The sequence below is a fragment of the Oncorhynchus mykiss genome, chromosome 2 (assembly GCF_013265735.2).
Source record: "Oncorhynchus mykiss isolate Arlee chromosome 2, USDA_OmykA_1.1, whole genome shotgun sequence".
In the NCBI taxonomy this organism is placed as follows: Eukaryota; Metazoa; Chordata; class Actinopteri; order Salmoniformes; family Salmonidae; genus Oncorhynchus; species Oncorhynchus mykiss.
In genome coordinates this window covers 42,617,319-42,642,539 of record NC_048566.1, presented here as the reverse complement: position 1 = coordinate 42,642,539, position 25,221 = coordinate 42,617,319, and the positions used below count along the sequence as shown (strand labels likewise).

At 41.4% G+C, this 25,221-nt stretch overlaps 1 protein-coding gene across 1 annotated transcript; it reads right to left on the bottom strand.

The window, feature by feature from the left end:
* Nucleotides 1-379: 379 nt before the first annotated feature.
* Nucleotides 380-24,838, bottom strand: LOC110490022 (failed axon connections homolog). Its single transcript, XM_021563109.2, has 6 exons — nucleotides 24,365-24,838; nucleotides 20,722-20,857; nucleotides 20,292-20,488; nucleotides 13,994-14,211; nucleotides 2,717-2,833; nucleotides 380-2,043 (listed from the first exon to the last, which is right to left on the bottom strand). Exons 1-6 carry the CDS (start codon nucleotides 24,622-24,624, stop codon nucleotides 1,691-1,693), a joined length of 1,281 nt encoding a protein of 426 aa, XP_021418784.2. The 5' UTR covers nucleotides 24,625-24,838; the 3' UTR covers nucleotides 380-1,690.
* Between the last annotated feature and the right edge of the window lie 383 nt (nucleotides 24,839-25,221).

Below are 25,221 nucleotides of genomic sequence, written 5' to 3'. Positions count from 1 at the left end.
ACTCACTCACTCACTCACTCACTCACTCACTCACTCACTCACTCACTCACTCACTCACTCACTCACTCACTCACTCACTCACTCACTCACTCACTCACTCACTCACTCACTCACTCACTCACTCACTCACTCACTCACTCACTCACTCACTCACTCACTCACTCACTCACTCACTCACTCACTCACTCACTCACTCACTCACTCACTCACTCACTCACTCACTCACTCACTCACTCACTCACTCACTCACTCACTCACTCACTCACTCACTCACTCACACACACACACACACACACACACACACACACACACACACACACACACACACACACACACACACACACACACACACACACACACACACACACACACACACACACACACACACACACACACACACACACACACACACACACACACACACACACACACACACACACACACACACACACACACACACACACGTAAAGGGATAACACTACTTGCTACAAACGGGCCTTTCCATTCTGTTTCAGCAGCTTTCTGTATTCGTATGGTGTTAATACTGAAGTGAAAACGAATGCATTGTATTATTGTTATTATTTCATTAAACAATGCAGCTGTTTTTATTACCCAGGCCAAAACTCCATCCCACCAAAACAGACTGAAAAGCGCTGTCTTTTCAAACAGCGCTTACACTAAAAGGGCATTATCATCATTTACACAATATCATTCCAAACTCATAGTGTGGAAATGTATATAAAACACAGGAATATCACGTTTTGACTTCATTTGGGCCTTTAACATTCCAAGTGGCAGAAACTGACAGGACTCGAGACCATAGAGCTAAATAGACAGCAGGATGAATAGATACAGCACTCTCTAGTGGTGAGATACAAGAGTCGGCTCTACTCCGACAAGAATGTTCCATCTCCAGTTCCTTTTGCGTATCCCAATCTCCTTTACTAGAGTGAAGTTAGACACAGAGTTGATGGAAAGGCCAGTGATTATGGCTGATGCTCAGCAGCAAGCCACAAACCATAGGACTACTGGTAGAATAGCCCACCGTTAGTAAGACACAGACTAGAGCTGCCACCCAAGTCAAAGATTCTTTATATATCACTCTTTACAATGTGTCAAAATGACTGACCTCAGTTCTCTCTAGTGTTTTCATGTTTCTGCTGCCATCATCATCGTCGTCTCTCTTTCACTAGTTACATTTCTAAAGAAACAGCCATGTTGCCTGTATTCCATGGACAGACACTCCACTCACTGGTTCAACCAACAATCTCCCTCATGACGTTTTACACTAGCCTGTAGCCTTGGACAACTGACACAAATAAGGCAATGTCTGTGATAGTGCCATATTGGCAATGTCACAATCACTCGGGGTGAGGAAATCACATTGTAACACATGTAACACGGGATTCGATTTATACGCTCTGCATACAAATACACGGTTTTGTCGGAGCGCACTGATATTACATTGTTAGGATATAGTTTTCAGTCATCATGGAATATAACTGCGCCACCATGTGTGGGCACAGATCTCTGGACGAGAGGGAGGGGCAGCAGGAGAAGCGAGAACTGTGCCTCTCTGTTCCGCAGCTCTATGATGCCAAGCCAGATAGCAGCACCCTGACTAGTTTGAAGTTCCCGGCTGTCTGACTGCCTCAGCCAAACCCACCCCACCTGCCTTGGTAAGGATGGGTCAAGGGTTGGGAGGTTTGGGACTGGAAGGGGCAGGATTAGGAGGGTCAGGACTAGGAGGGTCACACTTAAGCTGCGGCCCATTGTCCGAGCCCGTGCCCACGTCCGAGTCGAACAGCGAGTGGTCCGTATCGGGGGAGTGAGTGTGTGAGTGTGTGTGTTTGTCAGAGGCTTCGCTCTCCTCCATGGTGTCTGTCCGGGAGAACAGGCCAAAGTCCATCAGGCCTGTGGAAGAGCCCTCGCTGCTGTCAGTGTCTGCTCCGTCATAGTACACATCCTCTATGTCCACGAACCACTCAGGCCAGAACTTTCTCCGCATGCGCTCACAGAACATGGCCAGGTTGATGAGCTCGCCTAAACCACAGTGGACAGGGGAAAGAGGAAGCACAGGTTCCAACGTCAGTACTCAAGGAAAAATGTACATCAGTGTCAGAGCGTCCTCTGATTTCATACTCAGACTTTGATTGTCAGATTTTGTACAGTATGAAAAATGAAAAGAGACTGGTCTTTTGTCTCTGTTCTCTAAGTAAATGTAAATGTGCAACAAAACTGCACATTACAGTCTTTCACTGTCATCTAGTGGAAGAAGTAGGCAAGTTTTTTATTTTTTTTTATTTTACCTTTATTTAACCAGGCAAGTCAGTTAAGAACAAATTCTTATTTTCAATGACGGCCTGGGAACTGCCTGTTCAGGGGCAGAACGACAGATTTGTACCTTGTCAGCTCGGGGGTTTGAACTCGCAACCTTCCGGTTACTAGTCCAACACTCTAACCACTAGGCTACCCTGCCGCCCCAAAGTACACCTGGATAAAAAAAATGAGGCCATTGCATCCTATTCCACACATGCCTTTAAATCTATAGAAGAATACATTAGGTACATAATTTGTTATACAATCTTGATAACAACATAATAACACAATAATAGCACAATCACAATTCACACTTTTAAAATCAACCAATTATGATGCTTTGGTATTGTGAGTATGAGTAAAACATTTCAACCAGAGGCTGAGAGATTGAACTGACCTTTGATGAGTTGTTCAGGACGTGTGCCGGGTAGTGTCCACATAGCCTGGGCCAGGTGACCAAACACAGCAGCATCTACTGTCGACATCTTAGGCCCCATGAAGTACTTCTTATCTCCTGCAGGACAGATGAACAGCTGGGGTCGGTAACAGATATCAACCAACTATCAGTCAAGAGAACACCGTAAGAAAGGCCTTGCTGAGTGCCTCAGACTCTTCACGGAGCAGCTTGTAAATTACAAGCAAAACAGCGAAAGCAACTTTGTATTTAAGTGGGATCGAGTATTTTGCAACTCATGATTACATCTTCTGTCGTCGTGGGAAAGACAACTGGTTGCTGTTCAGAGTTAACTTGGATACTAAGGAGATCCTGAGGGAAATCGACGAGTATCAACATCTTTACGCTATGGAGGAACAACATACTCCATCGTGGAAAGATCCGGATAACTCACAAAATAGCTCTAATCCAACAAAAAAAGAGGATGTACTTACCGTTTAAGTAGAGGATAGTGCTCTTGCTGGAATCCATGCAACACTTGAAAAGTCACCCCATACAGAACCAATCAGTCAATATAATTGAGAACATCATCAGAAATCACGCGATATGAATCAGCAGGGCTGCGTGGGAGTTCGGAGTTTAGCCAGAGTGAAATTCTCACACTCCAAGGAGAGAACAAGGCACTCACAGCCAAGGTAACCTTCAATTCCAACATGGATTGTCTACTCAGGGAAAACAGGGTGATGAGGGAGTCACTACTATACATACAAAGCCGTAGCGTGCGTGAAAATCTAATATTTTCTGGGATTCCTGAGGACGCATCCAATAATCCAGAGGGGGCGATCAGAGAGTTCATGCCATCTGCCTTGAAACTTCCTCTCTAGAGACTGTAAATGAGGTGTCTTTCCACCGAGTGCACAGACTTGGAGCGACAAGATCAAGAGCCCCCGACCTATCATCGCAAAGTTTGAACACTGCCAATGAAAGGAGCTGATCAAAAGCAGGGGAAGTGAGCTTAAAGGGACGAAATTCGGTCTCAATTACCAATTTCCCCGGGAGGCAAATGAACGCCCACTTGAACGCCCACACACACTTGATCTCTCTCTCTCTTCTCCCCTCTCAATTGTTGAGAACTTTTTTTTGTTTATCTAGCTTTTATATGTCTTTGTCTACATATTTATCTATGTTTACAACAAGCAAGGGGAAGATATCTGAATAGGGACATTGGGGAATAATAAAATATTGTACAGGATACATTTGTACTGTAGTGAAGCTGTCTATCTTTCATTTCACCTTTATTTAAATAGGCAAGTCAGTTAAGAACAAATTCTTATTTTCAATGACGGCCTAGAAACAGTGGGTTAACTGCCTTGTTCAGAACGACAGATTTGTACCTTGTCAGCTCGGGGATTCGAACTCGGGTCATAAATTATCTAAATTAGGAGAGACGATGTGGGAAGGCTTGAGAACTATACTGCCATTGTACCGGGTGAAGAAGAGACGGGACAGTTTGAAAACTAATGACGTCATTTTCAGTTTATAACCTGTGGTAAACTGTATCATGTTCAGTGCTCTCGAGAATAAACGCTGCTGATTGATTTTGAGACCGGTCTCTGTCCATTTTATGCAAATAAGAGCCTTACAAATTCTTAGGAATTGACAGAGTGTTTCATTTTAATTGGGTATTAAAACATGTAGGAATTTAATTCCTGTAACAATTGGTCCTTCGAACAGGGATCTAAAATACCCGTCTCTGTCATCTGAAGGTCGTACGCCAAAAATCGTGCACGAGCGGGTCTGGTCCCGTTATTTAAGACCTGGCCTCTGAATTGAGGATAAAGACCAGACCGGTGTACACCCCATACCGACAGGGACGGTGTCTTTATCCAACGAACAGTGCTTTTCCCAGTCGGCGACAAGGTCAGTAGCCTATATTCTCGATTCTGGGGGGAATGGTTTAAGTTTTCTTTGATTTGATGTTCAATTTTGTTTTAGAATTGATCGATAATGGGAGCTTTACTATTCCCACAGGGTTTTGTATGACCAACATACACTGGGTTTTGTATAACCGATATACACTGGGTTTTGTATGACCGATATACACTGGGCAGGTTCGTAAAAAACCTGCGGTAACGTGCACTACCGTAAATAAACTAAACTTAATCATGAGAAGCATGTTCGCCCGAGATTAAGAGGGGATATTAAATAGGTGCTGGGGGATAGGACGGTGATCTTGTACAAATAGGATATTAACTAGGCGCGGGGAGACAGGAAGGGAATTCTATGCGGACAAGATAACTTGAATGGTCAATTAAACTCTGGGAGTATTGACCATCGTTCCGATTCAACAAATAGTACTGAAATAAAGTCCAAATGAGGAGGAGAGGGAAACCAAAATCTAGAGGAATGGGATAAAAGCCAAATCTATAGACAAGAGGTTCCAGGCGAGAGGGAAGCCTGATATAGCGAAGTGAGATAACGATATTAGTGTACTTTAAAAGCCCTCTGACACAACCTGATATAAGATGTTAACTAGGGATTTACGTCCCCTGGGCTTATAGTTGTATAGGTAAGACCTAAAATCCGATTCAACAGTCAAAGCTATTGATAAGGTTTCCATAAAGGAGAAAACACAAATAGAAATATATGCAGAAAGATGATAAGAGGAACACCTATTTTAGCCAGACATGGAGGAGTAAGTACGAATATGATGGACGTTTAAATAAAGAAAAACTGGAATCAATGATTAAACAAATAAATAGGGTTATTGGAGACAAGACAGATAAACAACGGACAGAGGTGCTAAATACAGCTAGGATATGGTTAGCCGAGGCGAGGAAGGGAGCTGAGAACAAAGGAAAAGGAAGGGAGGCGTCCAAAATTTGACTAAGACAAAGAACCTGAATAGAAGCTGATACTACTAAAATAGTCAGGAAGGGTTTAAATTAGGACTATTTTCTGGGAATTCTCAGTGCCGGAGTTTGCGACTACAGACAATTATAATAATATAGTTATTGGAGGGGAAACTCAATCATTTCAATAGCGGGACACTAAGGTTCGTATCTCAGCTTTGACACGATAAACTAAAATTGATTTTAGATTGTAATTCATCTATTTGTATGTTTTGCCTGGAAAAATATGGTCGCTAGTGTTTGTATAAGATATGAACTGAACGTTTAATATGTTGTTTAGGTTGAATTGAAAGAAGAATTCATTCAAAATAATGGCGAGACAATTTCGATGTAATACGGTATTTTGCCCAAAATGATCTGCTGGAATAATGTATTGAGATGGGAGTCGTATTTAAATAAAGTTATCATAGAAGGGAAAGTAACCTAAACCTGATTAATTTTAGGGAATAACGGAGAGATACGATAAAGTTTTGTGCCACCAGGATGTTGTATTTTTTTATGAATCGACTGACATACGATATAAATTTAGCACAGAACATGGTACGTTTAAATGTTGGGGTATAGAAAGTTGAGTAGTTTGGTTGGTTTTACTTTGTCGATAGATTTTAAAGCAGAACTCAATCTGAATAGGGAATATATATTTGACAAGAGGCAGGCTGACTTGCGGCGTCATTACGTTGACTACACAACAACGTTCCTCAAATTATGACAGAGAAAATGGGTTGTGGCATTTAGAGGGAAAATGTGTGCATTATAGCTTTGAGTTACTTTTCAAAAGTGGCTAAAAGTTCCAAATACATTTTTAAAAAAGGAGCAGAATATTGTAAGGATAGTCTGAAAAGATGCTACAGCTAGCAACAGAATTGCTAGGTGTTCCATTGGGCTATATTTGGCTATAATATAGGGAGGTAAGAATAGTGGAATCGTAAAAAGTTGTGGTTCTTTCCCGGGTATTGATTTTTGGTTTGGTAACGCCAGTGAATTTGAACAAGAAGTTAACGTATTCTAAAAATGATCTGTTTTCATTACGGGGAACAATGAAAGGTTTACAATAGAGTACGGCTGGATGGGACATGTTTTATTTTAAAGGGACAGTGCACGTTTATCACAGTTGTTTGAGTGTAACGGCAGGGTATAAAGTATTTGGGGCGACAATTTGAAGGAAGACTGAATGAGTTACATGAAACATTGAGGAAATTTAAAACAAATGATTTGAGGGGATTATCATAATTATTAGGTTTTGTTTTTGTAGTAAACGTTTGGGTTAAGGGGATTTCCCTGTTCCCAGAGACAAGATATCTTAAAGGGGTACACTCACATATGGAATATTAGGAGTTTTATTTTCTGAGTTTTAATTAGACAAGTGAATAAAAATGTTTAAAGATAAAGGGTTCTTTAATATGTCTAATACGGTATGGAAAACGAATGTAAAGGGGTGGTGTAACCTTTGACCAAGCTTCCATGGCTCTCCCAGTTGGTCTGATCAGAAACAGGGGGGAGCCATTTGAATAATGAATTTGTAGTCATGGGAGACACTGAGTTTTTAAAGTAAATGTATTATAATGGATTTTATAGTACTGCAACAAGAACAGAAATCATATTAATCATCGATAATAAATGGGGGTGGGTGGTCCTTTGAGGTTGGGACAGGACACCATTATTAAGCCGGTAGGGCAGGAAAATACATGATAGAAAGGCGATTTTATAAGCATAAAAATTATTTATGAAAATAAGTTGCAGTTCTTAGGGATGGTAAATTACAGTAGATAAGGTATCTCAAACTATGAAACATATATTAAATTATTGATGTGACTGATTTTTAAGGTTAACCCATGTTATTTTTAGATAAAATACAGTGGATTCCCGAAGGAGAGATTTCATTAACACAGGAAAGAGATAGGATATGTTTAGCATTCGTTTTGGCTTTAATTAAACATTTAGAATATTTTTATTGAAGTAGTATTAAAGTTTGACAGGGATATATGACATCTGTGGAGATTCAGGATTAGGGATAGGATCGAGAACCTTAATTAACCTATATAAGGACTTTAGAAATTGCCACCATAGACATGTTTTTCTAAAACAATCCATGAGTTTAGATAAAGCCACAGTGAGACATTTAGTTAAAATTTGGAAGCAACACAGTTGTTACAGAGCTGAGAGGAAATGAACACAGATACCTCTTAAAAGTAGATAAAACACTTGACAGAGAATTGGTACAGGATAAAAATGAATGGACGCCAAAGGGAGAATTGGACATACATGATAATGTCAGAACATAAGGATAATTTACTAATCTTACCTAAGGTATTATTTAGGGTAGATAAGGTTGTTACCTGGGCAGAGCCAGGCATCAAAAGGGGGGTGGGTAAGTTTGTGGTCTAGGATAGGACACTTAGTGGCCTATTGGATAATAAACTATTAATTAAAAAGAATTTAGCTAACAAGTAGGCATAGAAGTTAAAGATATAATCAGATAGAACATATGAGAAACTGTTTGTTAACCAAGCCTGTATGTCCAGGAATTATGCACTACAGGTGAACTACAGGATAAGGTGATTCACTCAACCCAGTCCCCGAGGAGAATAAACGGGAAGCAGCACGGTGGGGCGGGGCTATACCAAGTACTCCTGGTGACTGCCTTCGCGGTGAGGATAGCCGAAAGAGCTCCCGGGGTGCGTATCACACATTGTGGGAGGGTAGGACACACTGACACTGTCGAAGAATCACAGAGGTAGGAGGGGAACCACAACCTTTTAGGGTAAGGGAGGGTCAAACTCCTACTGAAGATTCCCTTATACCCGACTTTTCCCCAGCTGTGAGCGTTCATAGAAGTGAAGGTGTGTTTTGGCTTCTTGCTGGTGATATGTTTTCTGGGAAAAGGGTGGGGCTTCATCGGAGGGCTGTTCGTCTGAGCTGTCTTTTCGTGGGTGCCATATTCCTGATACAGCACGTCCCACCTGAGTATGCGGAGAGTGGTAATTGACGCATGGTTTAGACAATGAGGATTTTATTCCAAACAAGGATAAGAGATCCCTAGATCTGGGTAGACAGGAAGTTAGAGTAGAGGTTGGGAAGGATCTCTCAATGGAGTTTTATGTAGACCAAATGGGGTATCTAACTACATGGCAGTCTAGGACTCTGAGCCATTATGGTATATATCGGTGCAGGTCCCCATGTTGGTCGTGGACACAGGTCATAGCTCATCTGGAGAGAGTGGGTTATATGAATCCACTCACCCACTACTGTGTTATTGACTTGTTAATTGTTTACTCCTTGTGTAACTCTGTGTTGTCTGTTCACACTGCTATGCTTTATCTTGGCCAGGTCGCAGTTGCAAATGAGAACTTGTTCTCAACTAGCCTACCTGGTTAAATAAAGGTGAAATAAAAAATACAAAATAAAAAAATAAATGGAAGGAGGTGGAGTGTAGTGAAGGTGAGAGTTTTTGACTGTAATCCGGAGAGAGATACGCCTTAAAGATACGCCTTACCCTTTAAAAAGTAATGAAAGAGGATCTAGGGTTATGGTATGTTGGATATGACCCGTTTTTGGTCGACACCCTAGTACGGTTCCGGATAGAGGAGGTTAGGCCAGTATGGTAAAGCTGTTCACGAAAGCAGGAATGCCAGATAATGACAGTTGCATTGATTTGCACTATTTATATCCACAGGTTCCCCTTAAATCAAGACTTCCTCCCTTTACAGTGACCAGAGGAGATTATTACTGTTTGGCCCGGTACAGTACTCTTGGGAAAAATGTAGGGGAAGTTAGTACCTGCAATTGGACAGAGAATATTACCACTGACGAGACCATGTCTAATTTGACAGGTTGGTTGAACTCTGGGGATTTCAATAAGGTAAAATGGGCCAGGGCTGACATCTGGAGATTGTGTGGGGTAATGATGTTAGGGCCAGGTTTTACCGGCAGATTGGACAGGAATATTCTCCCTTGTACATTTGGGAATGCCTTTCACACTCATTCAACACCAAGACATGAAGTTGGCCAAACGGGAGAAAAGAAGTACTCCATCTGGGTCTTTTGATGAGAGAGTATGTGTTGATAACATTGGGGTTCTACGGGGGATACCAGATGAGTTCAAAGCAAGAAATCAGATCATAGCAGGATTAGAGTTAAGTATTTTCTAGTGGTCCACACTCAAATAAGAATGTGAACTGGATCAATTATATTGAGATGTATTGAGATGTAATGAATGAATTGGCAGAATAGAATTCATCTTGGATATGTTTGTTGGCTGGAAAGGGTGAGAGCGGGTGTAGATGGTTTGTTTCTCGATGGCACAGCTCCGGACGAATCAGTGACCGAAGCCTCAGCTGGTTTGACCACCCTGGCTCACGGTTTGGCAGAAAACTCTGGGGTGGATCTTTCTTTGACTAATTGGATTGATAGTATGTTTGGAAAATTGAAAAATGTTATGATCACTGTATTATGGGTTACCTTCATCTGTGTAACTGTTTTAGTTTTGTGGCTATTGTCTAATTCCCTGTCTATGAGATCTCATTTCCAGGACTCTGGAGAAATCAATGAGAAAACAGATGGTGCGATATGGACTGATTCCAAGATCTGACCAGTGAAATGATGGATACATGCCTCAAACCTAAATAGATGAATGAATCCGGGTTCTTCATATGCAAGGAACTTGTGTTTTTGATTAGAGCATTTTGATATTTAGAGATGTTAGGTTGTTTCTTGTTTCGATGAAGATTGTAACGAAAATTCTGATGAGAAGAGTTATGATTCTGATGTTGGCCTAAAAACAGTCAGTGTGAATGCAAGAATTGGATTACGTTTAGGTGATATTTTGATAACAAGAAATATTAATTATAAAAATAGAAGTATGCTTTTTAATATTTTAATAAAACTAGATGTGTGATTGGATGTATAATATTTAATCATAGGGTGGATATGTTAAGGGATTTTTTTAATCAATAATGACTAATTATGTATACATTTCAATCAGGACTGACTAATCAGAATACTATTATGTTGCTGTATAGATGTATGAATTTTCTTTTAATCCTAGTACTGAATATAATGTGTGTAAATATAATCAAGAATTAGAACAATGACTGTCTGTACCATGGTAGAAATTAATGAACTTATCGCCAGACTGGCTAGAAGGCTTATCTACACAGATAGACCTTGGCTCGGGTCATAAATTATCTAAATTAGGAGAGACGATGTGGGACGGCTTGAGAACTATACAGCCTTTGTACCAGGGTGAAGAAGAGACGGGACAGTTTGAAAACTAATGACATCATTTTCAGTTTATAACCTGTGGTAAACTGTATCATGTTCAGTACTCTCGAGAATAAACACTGCTGATTGATTTTGAGACTGTTCTCTGTCCATTTTATGCAAATAAGAGCCTTACAAATTCTTAGGAATTGACAGTGTTTCATTTTAATTGGGTATTAAAACATGTAGGAATTTAATTCCTGTAACAAAGGTCTCTTTCATGATCATGTGAAATGTCAATTGCAGTGGAAATGCTGGGATGTGTTATTCAATGACAATTATGTAAAAAGGTAGTTATGATGCAACTATGATGGTGATAGGATAGGGATTACACGTATCATCCTGAATATTAATGCTATTCTCACTTCATGTTACACACAGACACTCAACCATGCAAATTGGCTGGGTTATTATTTATTTGGACATAACACATTATAGTCTTACTCTTATCCAGACATCATACATACTCTCACTACATCACATCCCATATCAAATCCAATTGTATTTGTCACACTCGCCGAATACAACAGGTGTAGTAGACCTTACAGTGAAATGCTTACTTACAAGCCCGTATTAACCAACGATGCAGTTTAAGAAAATACCAACAACAAAAAAGTTTAAGAAAAACAAATATTTAAAGAGCAATAGCGGGGCTATATTCAGGGGGTACCGGTACAGAGTCAACGTGTCAATGTGCGGGGGCACCGGTGTAGAGGTAATTAAGATAATTATGTACATGCAGGTAGGGCTGTTTAAAATACTCTTGGACCTAGACTTGGTGCTCCGGTACCGCTTGCTGTGTGGTAGCAGAGAGAACAGTCTATGACTAGGGTGGCTAGAGTCTTTGACGATTTTTAGGGCCTTCCTCTGACACCGCCTGCTATAGAGGTCCTGGATGGCAGGAAGCTTGGCTCCAGTGATGTACTGGGCCGTACGCACTACCCTTTGTAGTGCCTTGCGGTCGGAGGCCGAGCAGGCTCAATTCAAGATTACAACCAATTGATTACAGCATTACCCCAAAAATGGAAGAAGCAGGTGGCAGCGGGAGGAGGTAGGGAACTGGTCTGTCTGCCCAATATAAAGGATCAAAACTGGCGGAGGAATAAAAATAGCATAAATAGGAAAGTATACCAGTTTCATTTGAGAACCAGGATGTTGACAGCTGTGCCATACAGATTGCAAAATAGTATATGGTGCATAGGAATCTGAAGAAGGTGGCCAGCAGAGATAGGTGGGATGGGCTGAGGGAAGCTGAGGGTTGGGATGTGGAATTGGAGACAAGTAGGAGTGGAGTTGCTGGGCGAGGGATAGAATGACGGTCAAAGAGAAAAGTAAAATTAAGTTAAAATAAAACATAACAAAAAGTATGTTTGAATGACACTGAGGGGCAGTGTTTTTACAGTGTAAAAAGTTTACAGTGTATATCATATATGCATAGTCACTTTAACTATACATTCATATACATACTACCTCAATTAGCCCGACTAACCGGTGCACCCACACATTGGCTACCCGGACTATCAGCATTGTGTCTCGTCACCCACCACCCACCAACCTCTCTTTTACGCTACTGCTGCTCTCTGTTTATCATATATGCATAGTCATTTTAACCATACCTACATGTACATACTACCTCAATTAGCCCGACTAACCGCTGCCTGTATATAGCCTCGCTACTGTTATTTTTCACTGTCTTTTTACTGTTGTTTTTATTTCTTTGCTTATCTATTGTTCACCTAATACATACGTTTTACTTAAAAATCGCACTGTTGGTTAGGGCCTGTAAGTAAGCATTCTACACCCTTTCTATTTGATGCCGTGCAGGTGTTTGTACACATGCAATATACACACTCACATTCAAATGCACACATGTGCACATACACGGACACACACACGTAAATAGTGCCATACATGCACTCAAACATATTCAGTTGGCCTTGCTGTTATGATTTTTGTTCTCCTTGATGTCTTTTGTTTTTTTGCATTGTTGTCTTCCTTTGTCTTTCTCTTTTTTCCTCTTTTGTTCATTTTGTTGGTGCATTGGGGGGGTGGGGAATGGAATTATTTTCTAACTTTTTTTCTCGGGGGGGGGGGTACTTGGATGGTTGAGGGGCAGCTCTTGGGGAACTGTGTGTGGGGGGGGGGTGGGGGGGGGGGCTGGTGGGAGATCTGTCGACGTGCCCTTGAGCTGGGCATTGACCCTGGTTGCTTCTGTGTGGCGCTCTGAATGGGAGGCTGTTAGATGACTAATGTGATGTAGTTGTTGAACGACTTCACTGCAAGTATATTGTATGTTTTAAATATTCAATAAGAAAATAAACTATCAACACCAACTATCAACACCAACCAACCAACCAACACCAACTACCATCATACCCACAGAGAAACACCCAGACAACCAGGAGAACAGTTTGACGTTATAGTAGTTATATTCAAAGCGGTAAAGTAAATTCAGATTGCACACATTACACTATAGTTTACGACCTTGCAAAGATTTTACGCCAAAATCAGTAGACATTCTCTGCTCTTTTCCCTACTAAAATACATTTGAAACACATTTTGTAGTTGGAAGCACAGTGCACATACAGTATCTCACCGCTAGAGTGGAAGAGGGTCAAATGGATCTGTGCATAAAGGACATACCCCACGACAAAGTATATCTTACAGTGAACTTCAAATGACCCCGTGTTATAATCGATACCGGATCATTAGGAAGCCTTCCTTAACCCTTGTTCCTCATATATCCATCATCAGTAGCCAATTCCTCAACACTCTGACAATACTGTGAGAGCATTAAGAAATTGGCCACGTCATCAGTTGTTCTTCAGTTGCCCCTAGTCTCTCCCTGAATCCCAAATCATCCCCTATTCCCTACCACCTAGGCACTTGTGCAGATTTGAGAGGATTGGATCACTCTAAGTAATATGGTTGTTGTTCCATTCTTCCCTCTGATAAGCCAGGTAGAATTGTTGCTATATTGCTTACACCTGTCCGATCCTCTCATATCTACACAAGAGCCTAGGCCTAAGGGTAGTGTCTAAGGGTTGATTTGGGATTAACCCTCTGTCTACCGCTAACCTCCCACCCCCCTGTACCCCTCCATACATACCGAGCAGTTCGGCCAGCGTGCGCATGTCCTTCTCCATCAGCTTGTAGACTTCCTCCTTGGAGAAGCGTCCGATGCCATGGCCGTACATCTCCCTTTGCACCATGCTGCTGTTCAGGTGGCCGAGGATCCACTTTAGCATGTCACTGAGAGGACCAGTGACTGGCAGCATCTTCTGGGTCTCCTCCAGGTTGTCTACCCACTGGCAATAGGCTATTGTCCTGTATAGAAACACAAATATACAGGTTATAGTACAGTCTCATATAGAAACACACAGATAGCTTGTCTACTGGCAGTAAGCTATTGTCTTGTATAGTTACACAAACATAATACAGGTTATTAACCCAGTGGTAGTATAGTGTAATCATATGGAAACGCATACACTGTGTGTACAAAACATTAGAATCACCTGCTCTTTCCATGACATAGACTGACCAGGTGAATCCAGGCTGGCTGATATACACTGTAGGCCTCTAGCAGCCCAGTAGGCATTAAAACAGGGTGGCAGGGAGACAGGAAGCAGAGAGAAAGTACAGAACAGGGAGAAAACCCTCCATCGGTTTCAATAACTGCTTTTATATTGCAGATATATATATATATATATATATATATACACACATTACCGTTCAAAAGTTTGGGGTCACGTAGAAATGTCCTTGTTTTCCATGAAAACATACATGAAATGAGTTGCAAAATGAATAGGAAATATAGTCAAGACGCTGACAAAGGTTATAAATAGTGATTTTTCATTTGAACAATAATTGTGTCCTTTGCTTTGTCAAAGAATCCTCCATTTTCAGCAATTACAGCCTTGCAGGCCTTTGAACTTCTAGTTGTCTATTTGTAGAGGTAATCTGAAGAGATTTAACCCCATGCTTCCTGAAGCACCTCCCACAAGTTGGATTGGCTTGATCGGCACTTCTTTACATACCATACGGCCAAGCTGCTCCCACAACAGCTCAATAGGGTTGAGATTCGGTGATTGTGCTGGCCACTTCATTATAGACAGAATACCAGTTCTTGCATAGTTTGGAGCTGTGGTTTGGGTCATTGTCCTGTTGTAGGAGGAAATTAGCTCCAATTAAGCGCCATACAGGGTATGGCATGGAGTTGCAAAATGGAGTGATAGCCTTCCTTCTTCAAGATCCCTTTTACCCTGTACTAATCTCCCACTTTGTCACGCCCTGACCTTAGAGAGACGTTTTATTTCTCTATTTGGTTAGGTCAGGGTGTGATGTGGGGTGGGAATTCTGTTTTCTTTTCTGTTTCTTTATTTCTATGTTTTGGCCCGTTAAGGTTAAGGGCACTTAGCCCTGTAAGCTTTGCGGTCGTTTCGTATTGTTTATTGTTGGCGACATCATTCAAATAAAAAGGAATATGTACGCTCACCACGCTGCACCTTGGTCCGCTTCTTACGACGTCCGTGACACACGTTACCACCACCACCAAAGCAGCCCCAGACCATCACATTGCCTCCACCATGCTTGATAGATGGTGTCAAGCACAGAGTGTGCAAAGCTGTCATCAAGGCAAAGGGTGGCTATTTTGAAGAATCTCAAATATGTTTTGATTTGTTTAACACTTTTTGGGTTACTACATGATTCCATATGTGTTATTTCATAGTTTTGTTGTCTTCACTATTATCCTACAATGTAGAAAATAATACAAGTAAGAAAAACCCTTGATTGAGTAGGTGTGTCCAAACTGTTGACTGGTACTGTATATACATATACACATGTTTTTAAAATATATTTTCCACTAATCGAACCACCGCTCCCCTAATTGGGGAGAACTAATGAACAACAACACTTAGGCTTCTAATTCCAGCTTAAACATACTATATACATTTTATGGACACAAACTATTTTGCAATAGTTGTCTTTTGTTTGCTTTCCTTCTGCTACCCTCAACCCCTCCCATCTATTTCTGAAGACCATCCAGCTTGATTTCTATTTGTCATATATTTTTTAACTGCCGTTTAACAAAACTTCTGAACCTACACACATTTTTCAGACACAGTATTTTTTTACATTGGTTATCTTGTTATTAGTCCCACCCTTCAGCTTCACTCAACCCCTCCCATCTATCTCTTAACACCATCTATATTGGATTTCTATTTGCCATATTTTTCAACTGGGCTGTGATGTTTCACAAAGTTATGAAACTTTCTATTCTCATAGTTGAGACAGATTTAGCAAAAATGTTTATTTTTAATTTACAAAGTATTATTATATTATTAATCGATTTGATAGACTTTTCAAATCACCCAGTAGTGCTATCTGGAGAGTTAGCTCCAGGTAAATGTTTCAATTCTTCGGCCATTCCTGGATCTGTGACCAAAGATTAGCTACATCTGGACAGTACGAAAATAAATAATCTAATGACTCTGCCACCTTGCAGCAAAATCTGCAAAGGTGGTATCCCCCATATATATAACATTCTATTGGTTGCAAGAATTTTGTATAATCATTTAAATTGAACAATTCTAAGTTTTGAATCCGGCGTCGTCTTTTGCGTGTCAATTCATAAACCATGTGCAATGGAATCGCTACATCGAAAATCTCTTCCCAACTTTTGGGCTCCCGAGTGGAGCAGCGGTCTAAGGCACTGCAACTCAGTGTTAGAGGCGTCACTATATACCCTCGTTCAATTCCAGGATGTATCACAACCGGACGTGATTGGGAGTCCCATAGGGTGGCGCACAATTGTATATATGTATAATTATTATATATATATACATATTGTACAGCTGTAAATATTTTGATCCTTAAATGAAACAGGTATATATTTTTCTTTATCATGATTTTCGTTAACCAATTTAGGTCTACAGTTTTCTGTTCCCAAAACTAGAATCTATTACAAACAGAGTGGACTAAGTTTTTTAGATTTGACCCTTTGCCAAAGTTTTAAAAAATTGCATTTTTTATAAGGAGTTCAAGTGCAAATTGAGTTATTGCACACTTGCACTTTACAGAGTAGGCGTTCCTTAACGAAAATATGTAAATACGTGCTTGAACGCGCCAACAGGATCTCGGTATCTCGTGCTTGGATCTACCCCCTACTTGCTTGTTCTGCCCACTAAGACTAATTTGTTCCAATTGGAAACGACAGGCTGTGGTCTATCTTGGGTTAGTTCCAAAAAACATCTTTGCTGCCACTGTATAATGTGTTGTTTTTTATTTTACCATACCATCTCTTGCTCCAACACTCTAAGGCAATGAGATCAGAGACATTCTGAATTCATCTTTCACCTTCAGTTATCAGGACAAAAGTAATGAATGTATTGTGATAATTAATTAACAGTCAGCTCTCTAGTCAAAAAAAAGATTGAGCTGTCGAGAAAAGGATCTGAGGGAAAAATTTGCTTCAGAGGCTAAACCAGACAGACCTGAGATCAAATCATAATAACTATTTAAATGCTTTCAATACCATTAAACAGTGCCCTTAATTATAACAACTTGAGCTCTACACAATAGGAATGGAAGACCAATGACAATCTTTACTAAACCAAACATTGAATCTAATATACAGTACACGTACATTGTGACAAGCACAATCTCACATACCAGGGCCCAGATTCACAAAACACTTCTTACGCAAAAACATAAGAAGCTTCTTAAGAAAAAAAAAGATAGTTCATAAGATAATTCGTAAGTGCAATTCCTCAACAATATCTTTAGATGTTATGATTTTCTTGCGAGCTTCTCAAATATCTTCTTAATTTGTTTGTTGCTAGGCAACCAATTTAGCTAGCTATCTAGCTAGTAATGGCAATCATGTTAACATATTTCCTACAGAGATTACTGTTCTAAGACATGTTCTTGGGTTTAAAATAATCAATACTGAAACTTTCAGATGAAGTTTGTGTGAATAAAACATGTTCAATTGCTTTCATGATCTTATTCTCTCACTGCCCTGAGTTTAAGACGAGGGTTTAGCTATAAGGAATAGCGCAAGAAATTTCCAACAACCTTTGAGGAATATCAACTTTGCTTAGCTTTCTTCATAAGTCCATAGCTAAGGAAAAAATTGCAGTTAAGAAGAAATGTCTTCTAAAGAAGGTTTTGTGAATCTGGGCCCTGAGGCATATCTCTGTCACAGAGCAGCCCTCCTCTCCATGTTGTCATAGCAACTTCAATCAATAATTTACCAGCCTGAAGAGCTGTATATGATCTCAGCATGCTGTAACCTATGCTGCTAACCTCAGCTGGCCAAACAGAGCAACAAGCAGCCCAATAGTCCTGCACAGCCATAAATAATGTAATCAATAGTAAACCTAGCCTGTGAGGGGGGGGGGGGGGGGGGGGTAAGAGGAGAGAGACTAGAGAAGGAGGTGATAAGGGAAAAAAGAAGACAGGAGAAAAACCGAGAGAAAAGAGAGAGTGAGAGAAAGGTAGTGGAAATGAGAGTTATATGAATGACCCTTACTCTACAGCTGCAGAGCAATATTATGACCCCCCCCCCCCTCCACTGACTGATATCTCACCCTGTAAATATTGCAGAAAAGAGCTTGATGAGCAGGTATGCACTCCCTCCTCTTTTCTTTGACATTCATGCACAGAAACAAATGCTTTTAGATGTGTCATTCATCAGACTACCTCTCCCTGGGCCCCAACCAGGAAAGGATCAGGTTGCGTCCAAAATGGCGCCCTATTCCTTACAAAGAAGTGCACTATATCAGGAATAGGGTGCCATTTGGGATGCAGTATCAGTGACTTCCCAGCAGAAGCCTCACCAGGACAGATGCCCGACAGTGACTCACCGATAATGTAGACTCCCAGGCATTTACTGTAAGTAAATCCGTAATGTAGCTGTGGATGACCACTTGGGAATACTATAGTGAGTGACCTTAGCCGGTCCCAATTCATTCCCAACCCTCCCCTTGGCACTAACCCTTCAATCTTTGCAGATCTTGAAGATGGAGGCAATATGGTGGGAACTTTACCACTACACTGCTTATACACTACATGACCAAAGTTCGTCAAACTTCTCATTCTAAAATCATGTGCATTAATGTGGAGTTGTTCCCCACTTTGCTGCTATAAAAGCCTTCACTCTTCTGCGAAGGCTTTCCACTAGATGTTGGAACGTTGCTGCGGGGACTTGCTTCCATTCAGCCACAAGAGCATTAGTGAGGTCGGGCACTGATGTTGGGCGATTAGGCCTGGCTCGCAGTCAGCATTCTAATTCCTCCCAAAGGTGTTCGATGGGGTTGAGATCAGGGCCAGTCAAGTTCTTCCACACTGATCTCGGCAAACCGTTTTTGTATGGACCTCGCTTTGTGCACGGGGGCATTGTCATGCTGAAACAGAAAAGCACCTTCCCCAAACTGTTGCGACAAAGTTGGAAGCACAGAATCGTCTAAATTGTCATTGTGTGTTGTAGCGTTAAGACTTCCCTTCACTGGAACTAAGGGGTCTAGTCCGAACTATGAAAAACAGCCCCAGACCATTATTCCTCCTCCACCAAACTTTAAAGTTGACAGTATACATTGGGGTAGGTAGCATTCTCCTGGCATCCGCCAAACACAGATTTGTCCGTTGGACTGTCAGATGGGTTAGGGTGATTCATCACTCTAGAGAACGCTTTCCTATTGCTTCAGAGTCCAATGGCTGCGAGCTTTACACCACCCTTGCCGACGCTTGGCATTGCGCATGGTGTTCTTAGGCTTGTGTGTGGCTGCCATGGAAACCCTTTTCATGAAGCTTCTGACGAGCAGTTCTTGTGCTGACGTTGCTTTTAGAGGCAGTTTGGAACTCGGTAGGGAGTGTTGCAACCGAGGAAAGACCATTTTTACGTGGTTCCGCACTTGGTGGTCCCGTTCTATGAGCTTGTGTGGTCTACCGCTTCGCGGCTGTGCCGTTGTTGCTTCTAGTTGTTTCCACTTCACAATAACAGCACTTACAGTTGACCGGGGCAGCTCTAGCAGGGCAGAAATGTGACGAACTGACTTGTTGGAAAGGTGGCATCCTATGACGGTGCCACTTTGAAATTCACTGAGCTCTTCAGTAAGGCCATTCTATTGCCACTAGTTGTCTATGGAGATTGCATGGCGGTGTGCTTGATTGTATACACCTGTCAGCAACGGGTATGGCTGAAATCCCTGAATCCACTCATTTGAATGGGGTGTCCACATACTTTTGTATATATAGTGTACCTATCTAGACTCTTCAGACATGCTAACATCAAGGGTTAAGGGCCAAGGGGGAGGGTAGGGAGCAATTTGGGAACGGCTGTGACATACATGGAGTCACTAATGTAGCAGTGGAGAACAAGGGGTTATATTAATTGACTGAGTCACCAGTAGAGGTGTTCCTCCACCATCTTGGTGACAGCCCGGGACACGGCTCTCTCCTGGGGACTGAGGTTCTTGTTGAGGTTGACGCCCAGCTTCTCTTCCAGGAAGTCAATGATGAACTCTGACCCCGACACCTGCTGCCAGTTATACTCAATCCATGGCATCTTGCCCTGCGGAGAGAGCTTCCCATCAAAGTAGTTCTGCAAGGGGGAGAACAGAATGGGGTTCAGCACTGGGAAATTGACACACTAGTTGTTTCTGAATATGGAGGACTGGTTTCGCAGACTCAGATTAATCCCTGGACATAAAACAACATGCATAAAGAGAATTTCCATTTAAAGTGCTTTTTAGTCCAGGAATGTAAGCTTCATCTGTGTGCAGGAAACCAGTTCTACTTTTCAAGTTCTACTTTATCATACACAGGCTATTGTACCTGGTAGGGCAGGTCCACCATGCGTAGGTAGGTCTCCATCTTGAGGCAGAATGGTGAGAGGCTGGGGACCCCCGTGTTTGGCCTGGAGAACTGGTGGAGGATGATGGCATCTTTAGAGTCCAACTCCTGCTCCTTCCTAGAAAACACCCGGGGAGAAAAAAGGCCAACTGAAAAGGTGTGCTATACTGAGGCAACAGCAAACTAGTACACAGGTGGGAGCCCCATTGTTTTATCTCTGTGGCAGCCACTTTAAAAGTCATCAACGTTTCTGTGACAACAGTACAGCTATTTCCAGGTTAGTTTGTGTTGTGAGAACAATATCATAACTCGCCCTGATTGGAGGAGATCAGAGAGGAGAGAGTAGGATTAGTTACATCTCTGTTTCAGGCTCTTAGTAATCTCACTGGGAGGATAGGGTCTCACCTGGTGCCTATTATATAATGGTGACACAGCAGCGAGAGGAACTAGTCTTCAATTCCCTGAGCTCTGTGTTACAGATGGAATTTCCATACAAGGACCAATGAGCACCAACATGTGAAGTTCATAGAACCATGTGAAATTGTTTGTCAAATGAAAGTGAAGACTCTATATTTTTGAGAAATTAAGGCATATATACAGTGGGGCAAACAAGTATTTAGTCAGCCAGCAATTGTGCAAGTTCTCCCACTTAAAAAGATGAGAGAGGCCTGTAATCTTCATCATAGGTACACTTCAACTATGACAGACAAAATTAGAAAATCCAAACATAGACGTCTATGATGGTTTCAGATTTGGCCTGGTCCGGACCAACCAAATGTGATTTTGTTTGGGGGTGGAGGTCAACACAATAATATTCAGTGTGTAGAATAATACCCAAATATGCAAAAGAAGGATATTGCATATTTCTACATTTGTTTACCTATTCAGGATACAGCACCATGAAAATATGATATTCATTTATCAATCCCATTTATTTATGAAGCCCTTATAACATCAGCTGATGTCACAAAGTGCTATACAGAAACCCAGCGTAAAACCCCAAACAGCAAGCAATGCAAATGTAGAAGCACGGTGGCTAGGAACAACTCCCTAGAAAGGCAAGAACCTTGGAAGAAACCTAGAGAGGAACCAGGCTCTGAGGGGTGGCCAGTCCTCTTCTGGCTGTGCGGGGTGGATATTATAACAGTACATGGCCAAGATGTTCAAATGTTCATAGATGACCAGCAGGGTCAAATAATAATAATAATAATAATAATCACAGTGGTTGTAGAGGGTGCAACAGGCGAGCACCTCAGGAGTAAATGTCAGTAGGCTTTTCATAGCCGATCATTCAGAGTTAGAGACAGCCGGAGAGAGAGAGAGTTGAAAACAGCAGGTCCGGGACAAGGTAGCACTTCCGGTGAACAGGTTAGGGTTCCACAGCCGCAGGCAGAACAGTTGAAACTGGAGCAGCAGCACGGCCAGGTGGACTGGGGACAGCAAGGAGTCATCAGGCCATGTATATATATCCACAATTATCCATTTTTGTATAGTACAGATCATGGACCCATGATGTAATTTAGTTACCGTAACTATATTACCAGTTGTAAATCCACTTCACCAACTGTAGTACAATAACAAACAAAACTATTCTAACTCAAGGTGTCATGTCATAGCTGACACCCCATTCTGTCTGCAGAATTTTTAAAATCTTAATTCTGAGTAGATATTTAACCGTTTTTGGAAAACATGGTCACATTAAAAACTGAGGGGGATTTTTATGTTACAAAACTTTGCATCTGCACAGTTCTTCCAGTAAATGTGATTTTGTGAAATGTTCTGTGTAAATTGATCAAAGTTGTCTTTGTGCATAGAGTTGTATGGTTTGTTAAACTTCGAAATAAATGTTTTTGGTTGGCATACATTTTAAAATGACTTCTTTTCTAGAAGTCCAGGGCCTAGGCCAACTGCAAATGGGTATTTATTTTTGGTGCAGGGAAGTCTTCCATGAAGTGTGTGTGTAATCTAAGTCAAAGTGTAATTCTGTTACTGTTGAATGGCCCTAGAACAACCAGTCCCTTCACTATATTTAAGTCACCAGTCTAAACACTCATGCACACAAGTATACACAGATACAATACACAATTTTAAGATAATGAGATAGATAATGAGATGGTAAAGTCCTCATCATATTACTGACTCCATGGTATTCAATGGGCCTACAGCAGGAAAAAGAAAACTCTAGGATTTGTCCGAACTTCTATTTCAATCCTCTACTACCCTTGAAATCAAGGCCTGTGAGGTTAATCATGCTTGTGAAAATCTGATAAGGGTCCTTGCATTTCCACCCCACAGTTTTTAATGGTGGGTGACTGACACTGACATAATTAATAATAATTAAACATAACCTACAGTACAGGGGCATGCTGCCTGCAATTACTCTAGTTCATACCTAAATTAATGTAATGAATTGTAGCCTACATATGTCCAAGAGAGCAGGAATGAACTCCATCCAAAGTCAGTTACATCAGCAGCCATTTCGTAACACCTTGAAATTCGACTTGAATTTATGGAAATAAATATGGCATGTATATAAATGATAGCCTACTTTGGCTAATCAAATGTATAGGCTAGGTTTTCGGTACAATGGTCTTGCGCAGGACAGTCTACGACATTATAAACAACTCACATTCCCACAAAATGTCGCTGTCCACACAACTGTGGTGTTGAAACCATCGAAACGACGCAGGCTTCGTCGCAGTCCATTTATCTATGGTGCGGAAATTCTGGACCGAAACACTATTGTATTCAGGGGTAGATACAGGGAGTTTCTTTGAGAAGAATTACTCAAAGGGATGGCACAGAACAGACATGCTGCAGGTTTACAGTCAAAATGTAGTTTTCTATGGTAGAAGCATGATAATAGTAGGTTTATGCGACGTGATTCAGCAATGTTTCCAAATTAGGAAATGCAAAGCCAGTCCTGTGACAGATTATATGGAGCCACTGTTACAGAATGTCCCAAAACGCCTAAATGATTGAGATACGACTGTGTGGGGACAGGAGCGCCATTCATTATGTTAACAATAGGCCTGGATTAATCTTCCTCCTCAAAGATTAAACAGACGCATTTCATTCAACATTAGGCTACAAACGTCCGTTTTCACTAAACATAAATCTTAAAATAGCTCACGTGAGAGGTTAGTAAAAGTAATTCTGACACCACTGCTGCAGTGCTAGAGAAATTCATATTTACGCTCAGGATATGGCATAAAACCTGACGCGTAATTTTCCACATTCCAATATTTTTGCATCTCCTGTCCTTGCCTCCTTGGGGGGGAACTATATCATCAAACAGCTGCACATTCTAGCCTACAGTGCAGGAAGGGACGATTCCGCGAATATATGAACAAATGTAAACAAACGACAGCAATATTCTGTTTTTCAGAGATGTCAAGAGCAGCTGTTCAAAAGTGACAGCAAGTGCGCACCGCCAGGAAACACACTCTCAGCCCATCCCCGATGGTATGAATTATTTTATAAAGTTAATCATTATTGTGAATATAGTAGATTAAGCCTACGCAAACACAGCCTAAGCATCACACAAATGCACACATTTGATCATGTGAACCAATACCCTTGCAGATTGTGTCATTGGAGCATATTTTTTGCCATTGTAGCCTACCTGATGGCGAGCAGCTCGTGTAATAGGTAGGCAGCAGCAGCGAGGAGGGCACCGCCGGTGATATAGATGGTTTTCTTCCACCAGGAATCCGACCCCAATCCCGACATGGTCCCACCGTAGTCCTGTTGTAAAGGGATTGCGACGATATAGCCATATAGAGAGTGAGGCTCGTCGGAGCCACATATCCCCAAGGGCAGGCTGTGATTCCGCCCGAGTTCAACCACACACGGTCGGGACGAGGCGAAACCAGACCCCCACATACTCTATCAATCGCCGCGTGGCGCCTGCGTTCTCTCGCAATCCACTCTCGGCTTCATCAATATGTCACAACAGTTGCATGGCGATATGCTATTTAATATATGCTATCTGCCAAACATTAGAAATATACATATTCCGGCCTGATGGAGCCCGCACCCCCAGCTCGGCATCCTCCGCCAGCCCTCGGAGCCTTTGTCTGTGCCAATGGAAACTAGTGGCAGACTGTGAGTACCTCCCTAACATCTGAGCCTCATGACAACAAAACCACCACACAAGTTGATGGGGATAGTTTGGGTTTATGCGGTTTTTGATTTGAAATCATTTTTAAAAACTAAGGCTTTAATATAGGGCAATAGGTCAGGCCTTATATCATGATTATAAAGACATATGTAAAATACATTATATTTTCATTGATTTCGAAATGCCAATTAAATGGTTTAAGCAATTGTGTTGTTTTCTTGGAGCAATGTTATATGGGCAATTTCACTATTCATTGTCACTAAGTCCTGCAATATCTCCATAGCAACATTTAGGCTTAGTGTTTAGCCATTATTAAATGCACAACACACTCTTCGAGTGCTATAACTACTGGTGCATGT

Bases quoted from the DNA above. Each gene is read 5' to 3' on its own strand.
- LOC110490022 (XM_021563109.2), bottom strand. From the start codon at position 24,624: ATGTGGGGGTCTGGTTTCGCCTCGTCCCGACCGTGTGTGGTTGAACTC. The intron at 2,834-13,993 runs GTATGTATGGAG...TCTGTCCTGCAG, and splicing joins CACGCTGGCCGAACTGCTCG to GAGATAAGAAGTACTTCATG. The intron at 2,044-2,716 runs GTCAGTTCAATC...ACTGTGGTTTAG, and splicing joins TCCTGAACAACTCATCAAAG to GCGAGCTCATCAACCTGGCC.